General features: G+C 42.9%; 1 protein-coding gene across 1 annotated transcript in view; it reads left to right on the forward strand.

Moving 5' to 3' along the window:
- Positions 1 to 5,715: 5,715 nt before the first annotated feature.
- LOC129835749 (oocyte zinc finger protein XlCOF6-like) overlaps positions 5,716 to 25,748 on the forward strand; it is a 64,409-nt gene continuing 44,376 nt past the window's right edge. Inside the window, exons 1-2 of the mRNA XM_055901510.1 lie at positions 5,716 to 5,983; positions 9,231 to 9,677. Of these exons, the coding sequence (XP_055757485.1) occupies positions 5,818 to 5,983; positions 9,231 to 9,677 (613 nt within the window). The 5' untranslated portion in view covers positions 5,716 to 5,817. The remainder of the gene's footprint in view (positions 5,984 to 9,230; positions 9,678 to 25,748) is intronic.

Consider the following 25,748-nt stretch of genomic DNA (forward strand, 5'->3'; position numbering starts at 1 on the left):
CGCCGGCTGAGCCATCTGTCTGCCCAGCGCCGTCTGAGCCATCTGTCTGCCCAGCGCCGTCTGAGCCATCTGTCTGCCCAGCGCCGTCTGAGTCATCCGTCTGCCACGAGCCATTAGAGCCGCCCGTCTGCCACGAGCCAGTAGAGCCGTCCGTCAGTCAGGAGCCGCTAGAGCTGTCCGTCAGTCAGGAGTTGCCAGAGACGCCCGCCAGTCAGGAGCTGCCAGAGACGCCCTTCAGTCAGGAGCTGCCAGAGACGCCCGTCAGTCAGGAGCTGCCAGAGACGCCCGCCAGTCAGGAGCTGCCAGAGACGCCCGCCAGTCAGGAGCTGCCAGAGACGCCCGCCAGTCAGGAGCTGCCAGAGACGCCCGCCAGTCAGGAGCTGCCAGAGACGTCCGACAGTCAGGAGCTGCCCTACAGTCCGGAGCTGCCCTACAGTCCGGAGCTGCCCTACAGTCCGGAGCTGCCCTACAGTCCGGAGCTGCCCTACAGTCCGGAGCTGCCCTACAGTCCGGAGCTGCCACTCAGCCCGGACCTGCCGGAGTCCCTCAGCCCGGATCTGCCGGAGTCCCTACGCCCGGACCTGCCGGAGTCCCTACGCCCGGACCTGCCGGAGTCCCTACGCCCGGACCTGCCGGAGTCCCTACGCCCGGACCTGCCGGAGTCCCTACGCCCGGACCTGCCGGAGTCTCTAAACCAGGACCTGCTGGAGTCCCTCAGCCAGGACCTGCCGGAGTCCCTCAGCCAGGACCTGCCGCCCCTTATCCCGGTGCTGCCCCTTATCCCGGTGCTGCCCCTTATTCCGGTGCTGCCCCTTCATTTAGGTGGGGTTAGTGGGAGGGTGGTCATTGGGAGGGGGATAAAGAAGCGGGGATTGATTATGGTGGGGTGGGGACCACGACCAGCGCCAGAGCCGCCACCGTGGACAGACGCCCACCCAGACCCTCCCCTAGACTTTGTGCTGGTGCGCCCGGAGTTCGCACCTTAAGGGGGGGGTTCTGTCACGTTCCTGACCTGTTTTCCTTTGTTTTGTATTCATTTTAGTTGGTCAGGGCGTGAGTTGGGTGGGTTTGTCTATGTTTGTATTTCTATGTGGGGTTTTGTGTTCGGCCTGGTATGATTCTCAATTAGAGACAGGTGTGTATTGTTTGTCTCTAATTGAGAGTCATACAAAGGCAGCCAGGGTTTCACTGGTGTTTTGTGGGTGTTTGTTTCCTGTGTCAGTGTTTGGACCACACAGGACTGTTTAAGGTTAGTCACGTTTGTTATTTTGTAGGTTTAAGTGTTTTCTTGTTGTTTCATTAAATCATGAACACTTACCTCTCCGCATCTTGGACCTATCCATGCTCCTCCTCGTTTGAGGAGGAGAACGACATTGACAGCCTTAACAATACCAGGGTTTTACAAACAGTACAGGAACTATATCATCCATTAGTATCGATCACATGTTTTACTAATGCTACAAAACCTGCTCTAAAGCTGTACCCATTGGATGTACTGACCATAATATGGTAGCCATGTCTAGGAAAGTCAAAGTTCCAAAGGCTGGGCCTAAAATTGTCTATAAGAGATCACACGAAACGTTCTGTACTAATTACTATGTTGACATTTAAAACAACTATTTGTTGGTCTGATGTGTGTAATTAGCAGCATCCAGACACTGCACTTGATTCATTTATGAAATTGCTTCTTCTAGTGACTAATGAGCAGCCACCCATTAAGAAAATGACTGTAAAAACTGCAAAATCCCAGTGGATTGATGAAGAATTAAAAAAATATCTGGTTGAGAGCGACGATGCAAAAGGAATGGCAAACAAGTCTGTCTGCACAGCCGATTGGCAAACGTAATGTAAATTGAGAAATCATGTGTAACGTTCGGCGTTAGGAGAAAGAGAGGAGGACCAAAATGCAGCGTGATTATTATCCATTTTAATGAACACGAATAATCTAACAAAAAAACAACAAAACACGAGAACGAAACAGTCCTGAACGGTGAAAAATACAAAAACACAGGAACATGAACAATCACCCACAACCCACAATACAAAACAGGCTACCTAAATATGGTTCCCAATCAGAGACAACGACTAACACCTGCCTCTGATTGAGAACCATATCAGGCCAAACACATAAAAATAGACAAACTAGACATAAACTCAGATCACACCCTGACCAAACAAAACATAGAAACATACAAAGCAAACTATGGTCAGGGCGTGGCATCATGACACTAAAACCAAACAAAAAGAAGAAGAAACTGAACTATGAAACAAAGATAAATGATAAAGTGAAATGGAAAAAAAAGCTTTGGAAAACTTTAAATGAAATGATGGGCAGAAAGAATAATTCAACTCCATTGTTCGTTGAATCGGATGGCTCAACACCTTTTGATGTTGCCAATTACTTCAATGACTATTTAATTGGCAGAATGACCAAACTTAGGCATGATATGCCAACAACAAACTTTGAGACATCATTTTCAGGTGTAAAAAAAACTAATAATGAAGCAAAAGCATTATAATTTTGAATTTTGTAAAGTTAGTGTGGGTGACGTGGAAACATTATTGTTGCCCATCAATAATGAGAAACCACCTGGTATTGACAACTTTGATGGAAAGATACTGAGGATGGAACAATCAGCTTGATGCCGACCCTTAGCAAACGTATGTAAAAAAATATATATATATATGGTTTTGACCAGATACAATGCTATTTCTCTGGAAACAAATAAACAACAGACTTTCAGCATGGCTATAGAGAAGGGCACTCAACATGAACTGCACTGACACACATGACTGATGATTGGTTGAAAGAAATTGATAATAAGAGGATTGTGGGAGCTGTATTGTTAGATTTCAGTGCAGCCTTTGATATTATTGACCATAACACATCAAAAATTGTGTTACGGCTTTTGAACTTCTGACATATCGTTGATTCAGAGCCATCTATCTAATAGAACGCAGAGGGTTTTCTTTAATGGAAGTTTCACTAATGTTAAACATGTAAAGTGTGGTGTACTGCAAGACAGCTCTCTTGGCCCTCTACTATTTTAAATGTTTTACTAATGACCTGCCACTGGCATTATACAAAACCTGTGTGTCCATGTATGCTGTTGATTCAACCCTATACGCACCCACAGCTAGTGAAATCACTGCAACACTAAACAGAGAGTTGCAGTCAGTTTAAGAATGGGTGGCCTGTAATAAACTAGTCCTGAACATCTCTAAAACTAAGAGCATTGTATTTGGTACAAATAACCTCAGCTGAAACTGGTCATGAATAATGTGGCTATTGAGCAAGTTGAGGAGACTAAATGACTTGTTGTTATCTTGTTATCTTGGATTGTAAACTGTCATGGTCAAAACATTTTGATTCAATGTTTGCGAACATGGGGAGAGGTCTGTCCGTGATAAAGAGATGCTCTGCTTTTTATTGACACCACACTCCACAAAGAAAGTCCTGCAGGCTCTAATCTTATTTTATCTTGATTATTGCTCAGTCATGTGGTCAGGTGCTGCAAAGAATGACCTAGAAAACGGCAGCTGGCCCAGAACAGAGCGGCACATCTTGCTCTTCACTGTAATCAGGGGGCTAATATCAACAATATGCTAAAAGTACAGGAGAGACTGATTGCATCACTTCTTGTTTTTATAAGAACCATGAATGTGTTGAAAATTCCAAATTGTTTGAATGGTCAATTTACATACAGCACTGACACACACACTTACCCCACCAGACATGCCACCAGGGGTCTTTTCACAGTCCCCAAATCCAGAACAAATTCAAGAAAGCGTACAATATTATATAGAGCCATAATTGTATGAAGCTCCCATCTCAGATAGCTCAAATGAACAGCAAACATGGTTTCAAAAAACATAAAGCAACACCTCAAGACACAAAGCCTCTCCCCTATTTCACCTAGATATTATGTGTGTATATATTTCGCTACAGCTCATGGAGATCCTAATAATCCTAATAAGATCCTAAATACCCCCCCCCAAAATTATTATGTCTCCAGAGAAATAGCTGACTGTTCTTGATTTGCAGGGGTGGTAGCATTAAATTATTCAAATGTGTCATGACTTTGTCAATCAGCTTGTTATTAAAAGTATCTTAATTACTGTTTAGTGTTTCTGTATCAATATGGACTTTGTAAAAATCTACAAACTTGGAAGCTGGTCCTAGCTGTTGCACTCAGGCACATCTAAAGGCTGTATAGATCATAGAAATCTTGAATTCATCTGTATGATTCAGGTGTTCTATTTACTTCTGTTGTATATACCGTAGATAACCTCTACCCTCCTCTCCTTCCCTCCAGACTCCCTGCAGCTCTCTCTCACTGTCTCTGAAGAGGAGGTTCCCCCTGAGCAGAAGCACTGTGAGCAGGAGTGGAGCCCCAGTCTGGGACAGGAGGACCCAGAGACCACACAGATTAAAGAGGAACAGGAGGAAGTCAGGACCAGTCAGGAGGAAGAGCAGCTTCAAGGGGTGGAGCCTGATATCGCTGAGTTCAATTTCACTCCTTCCTGTGTGAAAAGAGAATGTGATCTGGAGGACCCACTTCAATGCTTGACTCTTCCCCAAACCCAGACTGTGAAGGACAGAGAGGGACTCTAAACCAGTGGATCTCAAACCTTTTGCCACTGTGACCCACCTAAAGGGTTTCAAAATTCCAGATAATCAGAACAATGCCTACAGCCACAGCTCAGCCATAAGCAGCAACCATGTAGGACTTGACAGCAGCCCACCATTGGATTTCAGCCCACCATTAGATCCGAGCCCCCCAATGGGGGAACCCTACACCTGCCCCTTTTATGGCAAAACCTTCAAACATCTGTCCATGTACATGAGAATTCACAGAAGAGAGAAACCATTTAGCTGTGGTGACAGTGGGAATAGCTTCAATCCCAAGAAGCACCTAAATGAACATGGACAGACTCATACAGGAGTGAAATAACATGGCTGCTCAGTCTGTGATAAAATATTGACTCAGAAGACTTATCTGCTGAGGAATATGAATAATATACACAAAAATAGAAAAACTGACCATAGAAATAACATCTTTGTTCAGAAGATGGGAATAAAAAGGCAGAATGTGGACAACACTCTTAGGAAAGGAAAGCAACTCCAGACCATTCATACTGTGGGTCTCAGATAAATACGTATACTGTACCATGGACTTAATGTTGTAAAACAATGTATGTAAATAAAGTTTGATTTGATTTGAATGACGAGGTAATGATCAAACAGTACAGAGTATTGTAGGAAATTCACAGTTCTGATGTTCAAAGTCTGTTTAATTTTTCTCTTCATTAGAAACAGCAATATCTGATCATTTGATTTAGGTCAAGCTGATGTAATTGATACATGAAATTAAAAACTACTCCAGAAAAGGCATCCTTGCATTTGTCCAAGAGTATTTCCAAGAGTATTTCTCGTAAATTCTGACGTAATGCTGCTCATTCATCATGTTGATTTAATCTTGTATGGAGTAATGATAAACTGTTGACTCCTGGGGAAGAATTGATTCTCTCATATCATCCTGTACTTATGATAACCACTATTTGTGTACATGTAGTCTCGTTTTCCTTTACTACTGGTCTGTAGGCTGCCTTGCACAGTAAACTCCCATCCAGCTGGCGGCCCTGTTGTGTTTCTGGGTTCGTCACCAACTAGAACAAAGAATGTCCTAAGACTCCTTGACTGGAACACGGAAGTAGAATTGGAAACGAGTTTTTATTTTTTCTGTTCCTTGTGGGGAGTAAAGAAAGACTTACTGACTAAACTGAATAGGCTACCCAGATCTAATTTTACTGAACATGTCTAAACTACAGATGTTGTGTGTGTTTTTAAATGAGCGTTTAACGGCGGCTGCTGTGGATATTTTTGGGGAAGTTGAGAAAACGGTAGTAGAGTACCAGGAAGAGAACGATCGGCTACGGAGACTTCTGCGGAGGACACCAGAGATACAACTATGTCGAATAGGTTAGTATGTAGATACTGATAGCTAGCTATAGTTCCACTTTATTGATAAATTGTTAACTGATTACCACTTCATACATGTTGAAGAGGTTGTTTTTAAACTTACCGTGTATTAATAAAAACTGTCATAAAAACAGGAAGTGATTTTAATTTAAAATTCAAAAATAGATCAAATTTGGAAATAAATAGCTTCTCTTCAATTACTGAGAAGTAATTGAACATGGATTCTAGTTTTTAATTATTGAACTGGCATTATAGTTAACCTAGTCTTGAATTTACTGGTTTAAAAATTCAAATTGACCCCAACCCTGATGTCTAAAGCCTGATAGAGTCACACAGTGGAGGTGTAATAATACCCATAAAACCCACAGTGGAGGTGTAATAATACCCATAAAACCTAGCGGTCAAACAGGGAAATGGTTTCAATCGTTTATCCACCATTCATTTTTCCCATAGGGGATTTTAGAAACACTTAAAATAAGGACTGTGTTTAATGTAGGCTTACCCCGGTGAGACGTTTTGATAACCATGTAAATCTCTCTCAGACAAGGTGACTTTTATCAATGTATTCGCCACTGGCGGTCGGTGCTGTTAAAGATGGAGGACAATATTTTTTGCTTTTATGAGCACGGCCTTATTTCTATTACAGCATATTGGATGACTCATTCATATTCCATTCACCCAGCTCAATGTAACATTGATAGGTTTAGGTTACTACACAATACTCACATTTTCCCTATAGCCATCATGAGGTTGCTACAACGTAGCTTAGCCTATGAATGATAGTATACAACACAGATGCACAGGTTGAGAAACATTTGAGTAATCAAGGTGACAGACAGCGAGACATTTTAATACCGCCTTGCACACTCTTGCCTGCATCTAGCTGATTTAGGGTGTAATCATTAGGCCAACAGTTACAAACAAGAGTTTATATTGGACAAATTCAGGTATGTTTATCCCTGTTCCGTTTGCTTCCGTTTAATAAAGTTTTTCAACAGAATCTGTGGAATGAATACACCCCTGATTACACGCAAACACAGTTCACTTTCGTAGCAGCAACATACAAACAGTATGATCACTTTGAACGTTGTAGCTATAATTCCTTCTCGCGTTTACGTGCTCTCACCTTTTCCCTTCAGTGCACAACACATCAGCTGTCTGTGACCAGGCAACAAAAATCTTTCCAAGCCAAACCTTCATATCATAACCGCTAACTGCTTCACACAGTCTACATTTTCACCATTATTAGCTAACGTCATAGTCAACATAGCTACTAGAGCTAACACATTAGTAAACCCTCTACAATCATGCAGTACAGTGTAGTCAGCAAGCAGTTTAGCAGTTACACCGGAGGACACCTGTGGCAAAACATTTATACAACCAAAAGCCTACCTTGATTTGGAAGAGTTCCAGTGTTGGATAGCAATAGCCAGCTATCTAATGTAACAGTGTTGCTTCTGTCCCTCTCCTCGCCCCAACCTGGGCTTTAACCAGGGACCCTCTGAACACATCAACAACTGACTCCCACGAAGCATCGTTACCTATCGCTCCAGAAAAACCGTGGCAACTACTTCAAGGTCTCCGAGCGAGTGACGTCACCGATTGAAATGCTATTAGCGCACACCGCTAACTAGCTAGCCAAAGGTTACACTAATATCTTTTTGAGCTGGGTGTTTTGAGTAGGCTTAACTAGCTAGCTGCATTCGCTAGCTAAGTGGAAGTGAAAAATAGACAAAATTTAGCCAGCTCTCTCTATCTTCTCCTTCATTTATGAAGATATTAAATCATTCAAAAGTGTTCAACTATTGTCTTTCTCTCTTTTGAGTCAACTACTCACCACATGTTATGCAGTGCAGGGCTAGCTAGCTGTAGCTTATGCTTTCAGTACTAGTTTAATTCTCTGATCCTATGATTGTGTGGACAACATGTCAGTTCATGCTGCAAGAGCTCTGATAGGTTGGAGGATGTCGTCCCGAAGTTGTCATAATTACTGTGTAATTCTATAGAAGGGGGTGAGAACCATGAACCTCCTAGGTTTTGTATTGGAGTCAATGTACCCAGAGGAGGATGGAAACTAGCGTACTAGAGTAGCACGCATAGCTGAATCAGGTGTAAGAATATTGACTATCCAGTAGCAGATCATTTTGTTGAAGCTAACCATCCTCCCTAAAAATACACAGGCATAGAGCATGTTGCTCTACCAAGGAAAGGAGTTAACATCGAGATCCTACTACTACAAATGGAGGCTTACTGGATATCCTATCTAAAAACATTGTCCCCTAGTGGTCTGAATATTCACTGAGGAGGATGGTCCTCCCCTTCCTCTGAGGAGCCTCCACTAATATTCAGCTCTATTTACGCTCAGATTCAAAAAATGCTAATTAGCTTCCAAGTAGACATCATGCGGAACTACAAATCCCAGCAAGCGGCTGCACGTCATCTATAGCTGACTTCTTTGCTAACACGTATTTTGTCATTTTAAAACTCGTACAAGATAGTTCACAGAATTGTTCATTTAAATACATTTTTGCCAGTTTATTCATTACTACATTTAGATGGCGTTAGATAGTTCATCCATAGATTTTTTACTTTGCCTCGATTCGGCAGTCCCGTCCAGATCATCATGGTGTTTGTAGTTCTTTATGATAGCCACATTAGGAGCTAATTAGCATTTCATTTTTGCGGGATAAATATAGGCGAATATATTAATAAAAGTCACCTTGTCCTTGAGAGATTTACACGGTTATCAAAACGTCACGCCAGGGTTAGCCTCCTTATTTTAAGTAATTGTAAAGGGTAAGCCTACACAAAACACAGTCCTTATTTTAAGTCATTGTAAAGGGTAAGCCTACACAAAACACAGCCCTTATTTTAAGTCATTGTAAAATCCCCTATGGGGAAAAATGATTAGAACCATTTCTCTGTTTGACCGTTTTATGGTTATACCTTATACTGTGGTTATTTGGTATTTTATTAGGATTACCATTAGCTGTTGCAAATGCATCAGCATTTTTAAAAGGCACATGTAGCCTACATATCAATACATACTCACAAAATATCTAGGTCACATAGGGGAGAGACGTTGTGAGGTGTTGCTTTATCTGTTTTTTAAACCAGGTTTGCTTTTCATTTGAGCAATTTGAGATGGAACAGAGTTCCATGAGACAATGGCTCTATATAATACTGTACGCTTTCTTGAATTTGTTCTGGATTTGGGGACTGTGGTAAGCTCTGCTCCTCCTCTCAGTCCCTCCAGAATCCCTGCAGCTCTCTGTCTCTGAAGAGGAGGTCCCCCCTGAGCAGCAGCGGAGCCCCAGTCTGGGACAGAAGGACCCAGAGACCATACAGATTAAAGAGGAACAGGAGGAAGTCAGGACCAGTCAGGAGGAAGAGCAGCTTCAAGGGGTGGAGCCTGATGTCATAGAGTTCATATTTACTCCTTCCTGTGTGAAAAGTGAATGTGATCAGGAGGACCCATGTCAAGAAGCCGTACTTGCTGAACACTCAACTCTCAGTCCACTGAAAACATCTAAACTACAGTCGTTTCAAGAGTTTTTAAATGAGCGTTTAACGGCGTCTGCTGGTGCAGAGATTTCCGGGGAATTTGCGAAAGCCGTAGCGGAGTACCAGGAAGAGAATGATCGGCTACGGAGACTTCTGCGGATCACACCGGAGATACAACTATGTAGAATAGGTTTGTATGTACAGAAACTGAAAGGTGAATAATGTGGGGCCACAGGTGGCCTATCGAATCCCCAAGCCGACTAGGTGAAAAATCTGTCGATGTGCACTTGAGCAAGTTACTTAACCCTCATGTCTCCTGTAATTGCTGGAGATAAGAGAGTCTGCTAAATGACTAACATTTCAAGTGTAATGTATTGTACTTTTGGAGTCATTTTTTATTGTAAATAAGAATATAATTTCTTTCTGAACACTTATACATTCATGTGGATGATACTATGATTATGGATAATCACGAATAAATCATGAATAATGAAGATAATATCCGTCAAAATCAGGAATAAAGATCATATACCCCCCCTCCCCTCCCCAATAACAGGGGAGGTCAGCATTTTGGGGGGGATGTGATGATCTTTGTTTCTTTTAACTTTCTCACTTGTCGTCATTGAAGATTCATTCATAATTATCCAGAAGCTTATGTAGCACAGCCTCTCTGACTCCAATGCATTTCATTAGAGATGGTGAGTACGTTTACGTTCACACTAGTAATTCAATATTACATTGATGATGGCAGTAGGCAGAGTACGGCTTCAGTCCTGTAGACCCCTGACTCTGCTCATCTTAAACGCCGTGAGGTCATAATAGAAGTAAGCATACGGTGACCAAAACATCTAGTTTTCTGAGAAATCTTTCACATTATTAGGACGTGTACAAGCTTTATTAAAATATCAAGTTTGGGAGCAGTAAAACTATTTATCTGTATTGCACATTATTTTAGCTCCTGTTATTATTTTGGATCAATACCAGTAAAGACATTTTCAATAAAAAATCATTGAGATCTATAATTCACATTTGTGATTCAAGTGTTCTATTTAATTCTGTAGTATATAAATAACCTCTGCTCCTCCTCTCCTTCCCTCCAGATTCCCTGCAGTTCTCTGTCTCTGAAGAGGAGGTTCCCCCTGAGCAGCAGCACTGTGAGCAGGAGTGGAGCCCCAGTCTGGGTCAGAAGGACCCAGAGACCATACAGATTAAAGAGGAACAGGAGGAAGTCAGGACCAGTCAGGAGGAAGAGCAGCTTCAAGGGCTCTTTGATACCAAAGACTCCATATTCACTCCTTCCTGTGTGAAAAGTGAATGTGATCAGGACACACTTCAGTTCTTGACTCTTCCCCAAACCCAGACTGTGGAGAACAGAGAGAGTCACTCTAAACCAGTGGATCTCAAGCCTCTGTCCAGGCACATGAGGATTCACACAGGAGAGAAGGCATTTATCTGTGGTGACTGTGGGAGAAGCTTTTTTCGCAAGGCGCACCTAACCAGGCATAAACTGACTCACACAGGAGAGAAACCTTTCACCTGTGGTGACTGTGGGAAAAGCTTCCGTCTCAAAGGGAACCTAACCACTCACAAACTGACTCACACCAGAGAGAAATCATTTATCTGTGGTGACTGTGGGAAAAGCTTCCGTCTCAAAGGGAACCTAACCACTCACAAACTGACTCACACAGGAGAGAAACCATTTAGCTGTGGTGACTGTGGGAAAAGCTTCAATCGTAAGGTGAGCCTAACTGAACATAAACTGACTCACACAGGAGAGAAACCATTTAGCTGTGGTGACTGTGGGAAAAGCTTCATTCGGAAGGTGCATCTAACTGAACATCAACTGACTCACACAGGAGAGAAACCATTCACCTGTGATGACTGTGGGAAGAGATTTATTCAGAAGAGGGACCTAAGGAGACATATACTGATTCACACAGGAGAGAAACCATTTAGCTGTGGTGACTGCGGGAAAAGCTTCAATCGAAAGGGGCACCTTACCATGCATAAACTGACTCACACAGGAGAGAAACCATTTAGCTGTGCTGACTGTGGGAAAAGTTTCAATCGAAAGGGGCACCTTACCATGCATAAACTGACTCACACAGGAGAGAAACCATTTAGCTGTGCTGACTGTGGGAGGAGCTTTATTCAGAGGAGGGACCTAAGGAGACATATACTGATTCACACAGGAGAGAAACCATTTAGCTGTGGTGACTGAGGGAAAAACTTCAATCAGAAACAACATGGCTGCTTAGTCTGATAATATATTCATTCAGAAGACTAATTTGCTAACACGTGAAAAACATCCACAAAGAAAATAAATGAGGACACAGAGAGGGGACTAAGAGAGTATTGAGATACACCTGTGGACCAACTCTAGCTGGTCCTCCTGATCCTGCTCAGTCCAATGTCACAGTAATGATATAATGGGGCTGTTGTCTGAACATAACAGGTAATGTTGCTACTCTTTGTGTGTACTTTTTGAGTTTTCTGAGCAAAACAAGATAATATATACAATTGTATTTTTTTGGTTCGTTGTTGGATATTTATCTTATTAATTTAGGGAATCTGTTCCCAAGTATTCCCACGTGTAAATAGATTTAGTAGTCAAAAGTTTGGATACACCTACTCTAGATTGTAGAATCTGGGTTTGGCCTGGGGTAGGCCTTCATTGTAAAACAAGAATTTGTTCTTAACTGACTTGCCTAGTTAAATTAAAAGGAAATAACACATATGGAATCATGTACTAACCAAAAATGTGTTAAACAAATCAAAATATTTTTTTTATTTTTGAGATTCTTCAAAGTAGCCACCCTTTGCCTTGATGACAGCTTTGCACACTTGGCATTCTCTCAACCAGCTTCATGAGATAGTCGCCTGGAATGCATTTCAATCAACAGGTGGGCCTTGTTAAAAGTTAATTTGTGGAATTTCTTATCTTAAACTTCTTAGGGCTGCAATCCCGTTAACGGTATGATATGACAACAGCCAGTGAAAGTGCAGTGCGCCAAATTCAAACAACAGAAATCTCATAATTGAAATTCCTCAAGCATATAAGTATTTCACACCATTTTTAAGATACACTTCTTGTTAATCCCACCACAGTGTCCGATTTCAAAAAGGCTTTGAAGCGAAAGCACCACAAACGATTATGTTAGGTCACTGCCAAATCACAGAAAAACACAGCCATTTTTCCAGCCAAAGACAGGAGTCACAAAAAGCAGAAATAGAGATAAAATTAATCACTAACCTTTGATGACCTTCATCAGATGACAATCATAGGACTTCATGTTACACAATACATATATGTTTTGTTCGATAAAGTTCATATTTATATCCAAAAACCTCAGTTTACATTGGCGCCATGTTCAGAAATGCCTCCAAAATATCCGGAGAGAGCCACATCATATAACAGAAATACTCATCATAAACTTTGATGAAAGATACATGTTTTACATAGAATTAAAGGTACACTTGTTCTTAATGCAACCGCTGTGTCAGATTTCAAAAAAGCTTTACTGCAAAAGCACAATATTCAATAATCTGAGAACAGCGTTCAGCCTCAAAAGCAAGCCATATAGTTACCCGCTAAATTGTGGAGTCAACAAAAGTCATAAATAGCATTATAAATCTTCACTTACTTTTGCTGATATTTGTCGGAATGCACTCCCAGGACTCCCACTTCCATAAGAAATGTTAGTTTTGTTCGGTAATGTCCATCATTTATGTCCAAATAGCTACTTTGTTAGCGTGTTTGGTAAACAAATCCAAAGTCACGAAGCGCGTTCACTAAAAGCAGACGAAATGTCAAAAAGTTACATAACAGTCAGTAGAAACATGTCAAACGATGTATTGAATCAATCTTTAGGATGTTTTTAACATAAATCTTCAATAATGTTCCAACCGGAGAATTCCTTTGTTTTCAGAAGTGCGATGGAACAGAGCTCTCACATGAACGCGCATGGTCAGCGCATGTTCAGGTCATGATAGACCTTACTCAATCCCCTCTCCTTCGGCCCCACATCACAGTAGAAGCATCAGACAAGGTTCTAAAGACTGTTGACATCTAGTGGAAGCCGTAGGAAGTGCAACATGACCCATATCCCACTGTTTATTTGATAGGCGATGAGTTGAAAACCTACAAACCTCAGATTTCCCACTTCCTGGTTGGATTTTTTCTCAGGTTATTGCCTGCCATATGAGTTCTGCTATACTCACAGACATCATTCAAACAGTTTTAGAAACTTCAGAGTGTTTTCTATCCAATACTAATAATATGTATGATGATATAATAATAATAATAATATGCATATATTCATATATTAGCAACTGGGACTGAGGAGCAGGCAGTTTACTCTGGGCACCTCTGGGCACCTTTTCATCCAAGCTACTCAATACTGCCCCTGCAGCCATAAGAACTTAAAGCATTTGAGCCAATCAGTTGTGTTGTGACAAGGTAGGGGTGGTATACAGAATATATCCCTATCCGGTAAAATATCATGTCCATATTATGGTAAGAACAGGTCAAATAAGCAAAGAGAAATGACAGTCCATCATTACTTTAAGACATGAAGGTCAGTCGATCCGGAAAATTTCAAGAACTTTAAAAGTTTCTTCAAGGGAAGTCGCAAAAACCCTCAAGCGCTATGATGAAACTGTCTCTCATGAGGACCGCCACTGGAAAGGAAGACCCAGAGTTACCTCTGCTGCAGAGGAGAAGTTCATTAGAGTTAACTGCACCTCAAATTGCAGCCCAAATAAATGCTTCAGAGTTCAAGTAACAGACACATCTCAACATCAACTGTTCAGAGAAGACCGTGTGAATCAGACCATGGTCAACTTGCTGCAAAGAAACCATTACTAAAGTACACCAATAAGAAGAAGAGACTTGCTTGGGCCAAGAAACACGAGCAATGGACATTAGAATGGTGGAAATCTGTCCTTTGGTCTGATGAGTCCAAATTTGGGATTTTTGATTCCAACTGCCATGTCTTTGTGAGAGGCATAGTAGGTGAATGGATGATCTCTGCTTGTGTGGTTCCCACTGTGAAGCATGGAGGTGTGGGGGTGCTTTGCTGCTGACACTGTCAGGGATTTATTTAGAATTCAAGGCACACTTAACTAGCATGGTTACCACAGCATTCTGCAGTGATACGCCATCCCATCTGGTTTGTCTTAGTGGGACTATAATTAGTTTTTCGACAGGACAATGGCGCAACACACCTCCAGGCTGTGTAAGGGCTATTTGACCAAGAAGGATAGTGATGGAGTGCTGCATCAGATGACCTGGCCTCCACAATCACCCGACCTCAACCCAATTGAGATGGTTTGGGATATGTTGGACCGCAGAGTGAAGGAAAAGCAGCCAACAAGTGCTCAGCATATGTGGGAACTCCTTCAAGACTGTTGGAAAAGTATTCCATGTGAAGCTGGTTGAGAGAATGCCAAGAGTGCAAAGCTGTCTTCAAGGCAAAGGGGGGCTACTTTGAAGAATCTAGAATATATTTTGATTTGTTTAACTTTTTTGGTTACTACATGATTCCAAATGTGTTAATTCATAGTTTTAATATCTTCACTATTATTCTACAATGTAGAAAATAGTAAAATAAAGAAAAACCCTTGAATGAGTAGGTGTGTCCAAACTTCTGACCAGTACTGTACATGTATGCATATCAACTAGTTCTCACGGTCTCACGTCAGAATGTTTCTTAAATGTAAAATTTGGAAGTTGTTGCGTACGTAAAATATGGAAGTGTTTAAGTTTAAGTTGAGGTATTAATGCTGAATGGTTAAGGTTAGGTATTAATGCTGAATGGTTAAGGTAAGGGTTAAGGTTTGGGATAGGCTTAAAACATCACAGAATTTCGAACTTGTAACCAGAGGCAGATGTTTAGTCCCATCCGCCATCCCCGTCCACAACCCAAACCTACTTGAAGGTAACATCGCTCACTGTTGCCTCTAGTGGCCGATTTCCACATCATCTCCTGACAATCATGGCAGTCGAATACTGATTTGTATCACGGGTAACCTGGCTGGATCTTATCCCCAGTGTTATCATGGTTTGAAATTCTTCTTCTTTTTTTCCCCACATACTATATCTGTTTGGTATTCTTGCGGTCAATTTGGAGTGTACAAATGTATAACTATGTTCCGTCCCCCGGCTGACATGCTTGCTGAGCGGCAAGAAGAGTCCCCATTAGGGCTGCAAAGCTACCGGTAATTTACTGAGGTTACTGGAATCTTCAGTAATTTTGGTAGTTAAAGAAAATCTATTGGATATCTAGGTGAAGGGGCAGCAAGGTAGCCTAGTGGTTAGTGCGTTGGGCTAGTAACCGAAAGGTTGCAAGTTCGAATCCCCGAGCTGACAAGGTACAGATCTGTCGTTCTGTCCCTGAACAGGCAGTTAACCCACTGTTCCTAGGCCGTCATTGAAAATAAGAATTTTAACTGACTTGCCTAGTTAAATAAAGGTACAATGAAAAAATATCTATTGTAACTTTGGTCATTTAGACTTTACATTTTGTATTAATATATACTGTTCATTTGACGTATCTGTGTCCATATTGTCATGAGTTTCTAGTAGATCGATCATATGGGTCGAGGTAATAGTACAATTAATAAAATTCAAAAACATCTTATCAACAATGGCATTTTTTTTTGTCGATTAACTCTTCCAACTATTGACTGTTCATAACTACCACCAGTTTGACGCCAAGAAAATGGACAACAAATACATATTAACAGAGTAAAATAAATAAGTGTCCAAAATATATAAAGGATGAGTTGTGCTGAAACGCTCATATTAAACACCAAGTTGCCGCTTTCTATTTAGGATCATGTTTAACAGCGTTGTCATTCTATTTTATATTTAATTTATTTATTTATTAACTATTTCATTTATTTTACATGTGATAAGGCCACACAAAGGGCCAGAGATGATTACAAACACCTGTAATAATATGAAGTCCCCAAAAGCACCACTATCCCGGCCAAACCCTAACCCGGATGACGCTGGGCCAATTGTGCACTGCCCTATGGGACTCACAAGCACGGCCGGATGTGATACAGCCTGGAATCGAACCAGGGTCTGTAGTGACGCCTCTAGCACTTAGATGCAGTGCCTTAGACCGCTATGCCACTCGGAAGCCGCTCATGAGGGCTCTGCTCCCTCAGGTGAGAGTAACAAAATCCTATCCTACCTCAACCATTTCTGGCTCGGACCAGCTGTTAAGAGTGCCAACAGCTACTCAGCCTACTGACGGTGACTTCACTGTTGGTTCCACTGGCCACTCTCCGTCTCAGGCCACTCTCCGTCTCAGGCCACTCCATCTCAGGCCACTCTCCGTCTCAGGCTACTCTCCGTCTCAGGCCACTCTCTGTCTCAGGCCACTCTTCATCTCAGGCCACTCTCCGTCTCAGGCCACTCTCCGTCTCAGGCCACTCTCCGTCTCAGGCCACTCTTCGTCTCAGGCCACTCTCCGTCTCAGGCCACTCTCCGTCTCAGGCTACTCTCCGTCTCAGGCCACTCTCCGTCTCAGGCCACTCTCCGTCTCAGGCCACTCTCCGTCTCAGGCCACTCTCCGTCTCAGGCCACTCTCCGTCTCAGGCCACTCTCCGTCTCAGGCCACTCTCCGTCTCAGGCCACTCTCCGTCTCAGGCCACTCAGGCCACTCTCGGTCTCAGGCTACTCTCCGTCTCAGGCCACTCTCCGTCTCAGGCCACTCTCCGTCTCAGGCCACTCTCCGTCTCAGGCCACTCTCCGTCTCAGGCCACTCAGGCCACTCTCCGTCTCAGGCCACTCTCCGTCTCAGGCCACTCTCCGTCTCAGGCCACTCAGGCCACTCTCCGTCTCAGGCTACTCTCCGTCTCAGGCCACTCTCCGTCTCAGGCTACTCTCCGTCTCAGGCCACTCTCCGTCTCAGGCTACTCTCCGTCTCAGGCCACTCTCCGTCTCAGGCCACTCTCCGTCTCAGGCCACTCTCCGTCTCAGGCCACTCAGGCCACTCTCCGTCTCAGGCCACTCTCCGTCTCAGGCCACTCTCCGTCTCAGGCTACTCTCCGTCTCAGGCCACTCTCCGTCTCAGGCCACTCAGGCCACTCAGGCCACTCTCCGTCTCAGGCTACTCTCCGTCTCAGGCCACTCTCCGTCTCAGGCTACTCTCCGTCTCAGGCCACTCTCCGTCTCAGGCCACTCTCCGTCTCAGGCCACTCTCCGTCTCAGGCCACTCTCCGTCTCAGGCCACTCTCCGTCTCAGGCCACTCTCCGTCTCAGGCTACTCTCCGTCTCAGGCCACTCTCCGTCTCAGGCCACTCAGGCCACTCTCCGTCTCAGGCCACTCTCCGTCTCAGGCCACTCAGGCCACTCTCCGTCTCAGGCCACTCTCCGTCTCAGGCTACTCTCCGTCTCAGGCCACTCTCCGTCTCAGGCCACTCTCCGTCTCAGGCTACTCAGGCCACTCAGGCCACTCTCCGTCTCAGGCCACTTTCCGTCTCAGGCTACTCTCCGTCTCAGGCTACTCAGGCCACTCAGGCCACTCTCCGTCTCAGGCCACTCTCCGTCTCAGGCTACTCTCCGTCTCAGGCCACTCAGGCCACTCTCCGTCTCAGGCCACTCAGGCCACTCTCCGTCTCAGGCCACTCTCCGTCTCAGGCCACTCTCCGTCTCAGGCTACTCTCCGTCTCAGGCCACTCTCCGTCTCAGGCCACTCTGCGTCTCAGGCCACTCTCCGTCTCAGGCCACTCTCCGTCTCAGGCCACTCTCCGTCTCAGGCCACTCTCCGTCTCAGGCCACTCTCCGTCTCAGGCCACTCTCCGTCTCAGGCCACTCAGGCCACTCTCCGTCTCAGGCCACTCTCCGTCTCAGGCCACTCTCCGTCTCAGGCCACTCTCCGTCTCAGGCTACTCTCCGTCTCAGGCCACTCAGGCCACTCAGGCCACTCTCCGTCTCAGGCCACTCAGGCCACTCTCCGTCTCAGGCCACTCTTCGTCTCAGGCCACTCTTCGTCTCAGGCCACTCTCTGTCTCAGGCCACTCTCCGTCTCAGGCCACTCTCCGTCTCAGGCCACTCTCTGTCTCAGGCTACTCTCCGTCTCAGGCCACTCAGGCCACTCTCCGTCTCAGGCCACTCTCCGTCTCAGGCCACTCTCCGTCTCAGGCTACTCTCCGTCTCAGGCCACTCTCCGTCTCAGGCCACTCAGGCCACTCTCCGTCTCAGGCCACTCTGCGTCTCAGGCCACTCTCCGTCTCAGGCCACTCTCCGTCTCAGGCCACTCAGGCCACTCTCCGTCTCAGGCCACTCTCCGTCTCAGGCCACTCTCCGTCTCAGGCTACTCTCCGTCTCAGGCCACTCTCCGTCTCAGGCCACTCTCCGTCTCAGGCCCTCGAGCCCCTAGAGTCGATGTCTTTAAAGCCCCTATCCATTCCTGTTGGCTGTTACCTCCACTAAGAGGGTGTGAACTTTTATGCTTTTTCAATGAGCACTGAAAGGGACCAGACGAGGAGTATCATCCTCTGTCTTAACCCCTCATTTTAGCTAAAAGGTCCTGTCTGACAGACATGTGAACCTTACATTTGTCCTGCAGCTGCGTGTGAGCTGGGTGTTTCTGCCAGTGTGCTGTGCCCGGTCAGGCACACAGGCAATATGACAGTCTGATACTCTATTCATTTTTGCTATGGTGGTGAGAGAGTTGTGGGCCAGAGCCTATCGAAGCAGACTCTCACATTGGATTGTGAACACTATCACTACGTAAGACCATTCTCTCATCACCCTGGGAGACAGGAAGTAAGTGGTAACATCAGTAAGACCATTCTCTCATCAACCTGGGTGACAGGAAGTAAGTGGTAACATCAGTAAACCATTATCTCATCAACCTGGGTGACAGGAAGTGGTAACATCAGTAAACCATTCTCATCACCCTGGAAGACAGGAAGTAAGTGATAACATCAGTAAACCATTCTCTCATCACCCTGGGAGACCGGAAGTAAGTGGTAACATCAGTAAGACCATTCTTTCATCCCCCTGGGAAACAGGAAGTAAGTGGTAACATCAGTAAGACCATTATTTCATCCCCCTGGGAAACAGGAAGTAAGTGGTAACATCAGTAAGACCATTCTTTCATCCCCCTGGGAAACAGGAAGTAAGTGGTAACATCAGTAAGACCATTCTTTCATCCCCCTGGGAAACAGGAAGTAAGTGGTAACATCAGTAAGACCATTCTTTCATCCCCCTGGGAAACAGGAAGTAAGTGGTAACATCAGTAAGACCATTCTTTCATCCCCCTGGGAAACAGGAAGTGGTTTCTGGTGTCAAATTCTAGATGCTATAGATGCTCCATACCTGCTGTCCTGCCCTTGAGTAAGGCACATAACCTCCCACAACTGCTGCTCCACAGGTGCTGTAGTATGGCAGCCCCCTGCTCCAACCTCTATGTATGTCTCTTTTCAGAGGGTTAGGGATAAACGCCGAAGTCGGACTTCTTTGTACAATTACTTAGTGTCAAATTTGATTTTCTGTAACTCAAAGGATGAATGATCCAGGCTTTAAGATAAGCAGAAAATACCAACTTTATTGTCCATTACGTTTAAACAGAATGAAAATGTGTCGTTGGCGCTCAGTTACAATAAAATAATAAAAACAGAGATAAAACATACACATTAAACATTTACATGTCAGAATGAAACACATTAAACATTGACATGTCAGAATGAAACACATTAAATATCAGAATGAAACACATTAAACATTTACCTGTCAGAATGAAACAAATTAAATATCAGAATGAAACACATTAAACATTTACCTGTCAGAATGAAACACATTAAATATCAGAATGAAACACATTAAACATTTACATGTCAGAATGAAACACATTAAACATTTACATGTCAGAATGAAACACATTAAATATCAGAATGAAACACATTAAACATTTACCTGTCAGAATGAAACAAATTAAATATCAGAATGAAACACATTAAACATTTACATGTCAGAATGAAACACATTAAATATCAGAATGAAACACATTAAATATCAGAATGAAACACATTAAACATTTACATGTCAGAATGAAACACATTAAATATCAGAATGAAACACATTAAACATTTACATGTCAGAATGAAACACATTAAATATCAGAATGAAACACATTAAACATTTACCTGTCAGAATGAAACACATTAAATATCAGAATGAAACACATTAAACATTTACATGTCAGAATGAAACACATTAAATATCAGAATGAAACACATTAAATATTTAAATATCAGAATGAAACACATTAAATATCAGAATGAAACACATTAAACATTTACATGTCAGAATGAAACACATTAAACATTTAAATGTCAGAATGAAACACATTAAATATCAGAATGAAACACATTAAACATTTACATGTCAGAATGAAACACATTAAATATCAGAATGAAACACATTAAACATTTAAATATCAGAATGAAACACATTAAATATCAGAATGAAACACATTAAACATTTACATGTCAGAATGAAACACATTAAACATTTACCTGTCAGAATGAAACACATTAAACATTTAAATGTCAGAATGAAACACATTAAACATTTACATGTCAGAATGAAACACATTAAATATCAGAATGAAACACATTAAACATTTACCTGTCAGAATGAAACACATTAAATATCAGAATGAAACACATTAAACATTTACATGTCAGAATGAAACACATTAAATATCAGAATGAAACACATTAAACATTTACCTGTCAGAATGAAACAAATTAAATATCAGAATGAAACACATTAAACATTTACATGTCAGAATGAAACACATTAAATATCAGAATGAAACACATTAAATATCAGAATGAAACACATTAAACATTTACATGTCAGAATGAAACACATTAAATATCAGAATGAAACACATTAAACATTTACATGTCAGAATGAAACAAATTAAATATCAGAATGAAACACATTAAACATTTACATGTCAGAATGAAACACATTAAATATCAGAATGAAACACATTAAACATTTACATGTCAGAATGAAACACATTAAATATCAGAATGAAACACATTAAACATTTACATGTCAGAATGAAACAAATTAAATATCAGAATGAAACACATTAAACATTTACCTGTCAGAATGAAACACATTAAATATCAGAATGAAACACATTAAACATTTACCTGTCAGAATGAAACACATTAAATATCAGAATGAAACACATTAAACATTTACATGTCAGAATGAAACACATTAAATATCAGAATGAAACACATTAAATATTTAAATATCAGAATGAAACACATTAAATATCAGAATGAAACACATTAAACATTTACATGTCAGAATGAAACACATTAAACATTTAAATGTCAGAATGAAACACATTAAATATCAGAATGAAACACATTAAACATTTACATGTCAGAATGAAACACATTAAATATCAGAATGAAACACATTAAACATTTAAATATCAGAATGAAACACATTAAATATCAGAATGAAACACATTAAACATTTACATGTCAGAATGAAACACATTAAACATTTACCTGTCAGAATGAAACACATTAAACATTTAAATGTCAGAATGAAACACATTAAACATTTACCTGTCAGAATGAAACACATTAAATATCAGAATGAAACACATTAAACATTTACCTGTCAGAATGAAACACATTAAATATCAGAATGAAACACATTAAACATTTACATGTCAGAATGAAACAAATTAAATATCAGAATGAAACACATTAAACATTTACATGTCAGAATGAAACACATTAAACATTTACATGTCAGAATGAAACACATTAAACATTTACATGTCAGAATGAAACAAATTAAATATCAGAATGAAACACATTAAACATTTACATGTCAGAATGAAACACATTAAACATTTACCTGTCAGAATGAAACACATTAAACATTTACCTGTCAGAATGAAACACATTAAACATTGACATGTCCGTTCATCAGTCTTAATAAGGTTTGTCACTGCGGAGGGGATCAAATAGTTTTTAGGCCATTCTTCATTGTGAGCTCCACCTGTTGTCACCGACCTGATGGCAGCATTTGGAAGGATGTTAGCAGTTTTCCTTGTGATGCTTTGTGTGTACAGGACTTGACCTCCAGGCAAGCAACCAGTCTGCATATTTGATGAGGGCCATAACTCACTGTTGCTTCCTGAGAGATTGGTCCAAATCCTGCCTTTTTATTACTTACCTGACCAACTTTAAAAAATGTTTTAAAAAGTTTTCCTCCAGATACAAACAATGACTACATCTCCTCTGACCCGACCCCACCCCTAATACCTGACCACACCTCCATCTCTAATACCTGACCACACCTCCATCTCTAATACCTGACCACACCTCCATCTCTAATACCTGACCACACCTCCATCTCTAATACCTGACCACACCTCCATCTCTAATACCTGACCACACCTCCATCTCTAATACCTGACCACACCTCCATCCCTAATACCTGACCACACCTCCATCCCTAATACCTGACCACACCTCCATCTCTAATACCTGACCACACCTCCATCTCTAATACCTGACCACACCTCCATCTCTAATACCTGACCACACCGCCATCCCTAATACCTGACCACACCTCCATCTCTAATACCTGACCACACCTCCATCTCTAATACCTGACCACACCTCCATCTCTAATACCTGACCACACCTCCATCTCTAATACCTGACCACACCTCCATCTCTAATACCTGACCACACCTCCATCTCTACTACCTGACCACACCTCCATCTCTAATACCTGACCACACCTCCATCTCTAATACCTGCATTATTGTTTTCCACAGCCTGAAAATTGTACCAATACGTTTTTCCTCGGTTGATATTTCAACATTTCGATAATAAATCATTTGATTTCTCCATTGTGTCAGATCAATTCTCTATATATTTTTTTCATGATGAGCAGAGAATCTTCCAGCCCATTAGGTCTCTCTTCCAGCCCATTATATGTCATGTCTTGAAATATGCAGACAGATTAAAAAGTACATTTACATTGTAATACCTCTGATATCCAACTTTGATATCCAACTTTTCCAATACCTCTGATATCCAACCTCTGATATCCAACTTTCCAACTCTTTATAGCGTTCCCAGAAGTCCTGGATTATTGAGTCATTGTTCGTTTTACACCTGAGGCATGATTCTGCCGTTGTAAAACCACCCTCAGACTCAGGAAGGTAAAACCACCCTCAGACTCAGGAAGATAAAACCAGACTCAGGAAGATAAAACCACCCTCAGACTCAGGAAGATAAAACCACCCTCAGACTAAGGAAGGTAAAACCACCCCCAGACTCAGGAAGGTAAAACCACCCCCAGACTCAGGAAGGTAAAACCACCCTCAGGAAGGTAAAACCACCCCCAGACTCAGGAAGGTAAAACCACCCTCAGACTCAGGAAGGTAAAACCACCCCCAGACTCAGGAAGGTAAAACCACCCCCAGACTCAGGAAGGTAAAACCACCCTCAGACTAAGGAAGGTAAAACCACCCCCAGACTCAGGAAGGTAAAACCACCCCCAGACTCAGGAAGGTAAAACCACCCTCAGGAAGGTAAAACCACCCCCAGACTCAGGAAGGTAAAACCACCCTCAGACTCAGGAAGGTAAAACCACCCCCAGACTCAGGAAGGTAAAACCACCCCCAGACTCAGGAAGGTAAAACCACCCCCAGACTCAGGAAGATAAAACCACCCTCAGGAAGGTAAAACCACCCCCAGACTCAGGAAGATAAAACCACCCTCAGGAAGGTAAAACCACCCCCAGACTCAGGAAGGTAAAACCACCCCCAGACTCAGGAAGGTAAAACCACCCCCAGACTCAGGAAGATAAAACCACCCTCAGGAAGGTAAAACCACCCCCAGACTCAGGAAGATAAAACCACCCTCAGGAAGGTAAAACCACCCCCAGACTCAGGAAGGTAAAACCACCCCCAGACTCAGGAAGGTAAAACCACCCCCAGACTCAGGAAGGTAAAACCACCTCCAGACTCAGGAAGGTAAAACCACCTCCAGACTCAGGAAGGTAAAACCACCTCCAGACTCAGGAAGGTAAAACCACCCCCAGACTCAGGAAGGTAAAACCACCCCCAGACTCAGGAAGGTAAAACCACCCCCAGACTCAGGAAGGTAAAACCACCCCCAGACTCAGGAAGGTAAAACCACCCCCAGACTCAGGAAGGTAAAACCACCCCCAGACTCAGGAAGGTAAAACCACCCCCAGACTCAGGAAGGTAAAACCACCCCCAGACTCAGGAAGGTAAAACCACCTCCAGACTCAGGAAGGTAAAACCACCCCCAGACTCAGGAAGGTAAAACCACCCCCAGACTCAGGAAGATAAAACCACCCCCAGACTCAGGAAGATAAAACCACCCTCAGGAAGGTAAAACCACCCTCAGGAAGGTAAAACCACCCCCAGACTCAGGAAGGTAAAACCACCCCCAGACTCAGGAAGGTAAAACCACCCCCAGACTCAGGAAGGTAAAACCACCCCCAGACTCAGGAAGGTAAAACCACCTCCAGACTCAGGAAGGTAAAACCACCTCCAGACTCAGGAAGGTAAAACCACCTCCAGACTCAGGAAGGTAAAACCACCTCCAGACTCAGGAAGGTAAAACCACCTCCAGACTCAGGAAGGTAAAACCACCTCCAGACTCAGGAAGGTAAAACCACCCCCAGACTCAGGAAGGTAAAACCACCCCCAGACTCAGGAAGGTAAAACCACCTCCAGACTCAGGAAGGTAAAACCACCCCCAGACTCAGGAAGGTAAAACCACCCCCAGACTCAGGAAGGTAAAACCACCCCCAGACTCAGGAAGGTAAAACTACCCCCAGACTCAGGAAGGTAAAACCACCCCCAGACTCAGGAAGGTAAAACCACCCCCAGACTCAGGAAGGTAAAACCACCTCCAGACTCAGGAAGGTAAAACCACCCCCAGACTCAGGAAGGTAAAACCACCCCCAGACTCAGGAAGGTAAAACCACCCCCAGACTCAGGAAGGTAAAACCACCCCCAGACTCAGGAAGGTAAAACCACCTCCAGACTCAGGAAGGTAAAACCACCACCAGACTCAGGAAGGTAAAACCACCCTCAGACGCAGGAAGGTAAAACCACCCTCAGACGCAGGAAGATAAAACCACCCTCAGACTCAGGAAGGTAAAACCACCCTCAGACTCAGGAAGATAAAACCACCCTCAGAC

Source organism: Salvelinus fontinalis, chromosome 36 (assembly GCF_029448725.1).
Source record: "Salvelinus fontinalis isolate EN_2023a chromosome 36, ASM2944872v1, whole genome shotgun sequence".
Lineage (NCBI taxonomy): Eukaryota > Metazoa > Chordata > Actinopteri > Salmoniformes > Salmonidae > Salvelinus > Salvelinus fontinalis.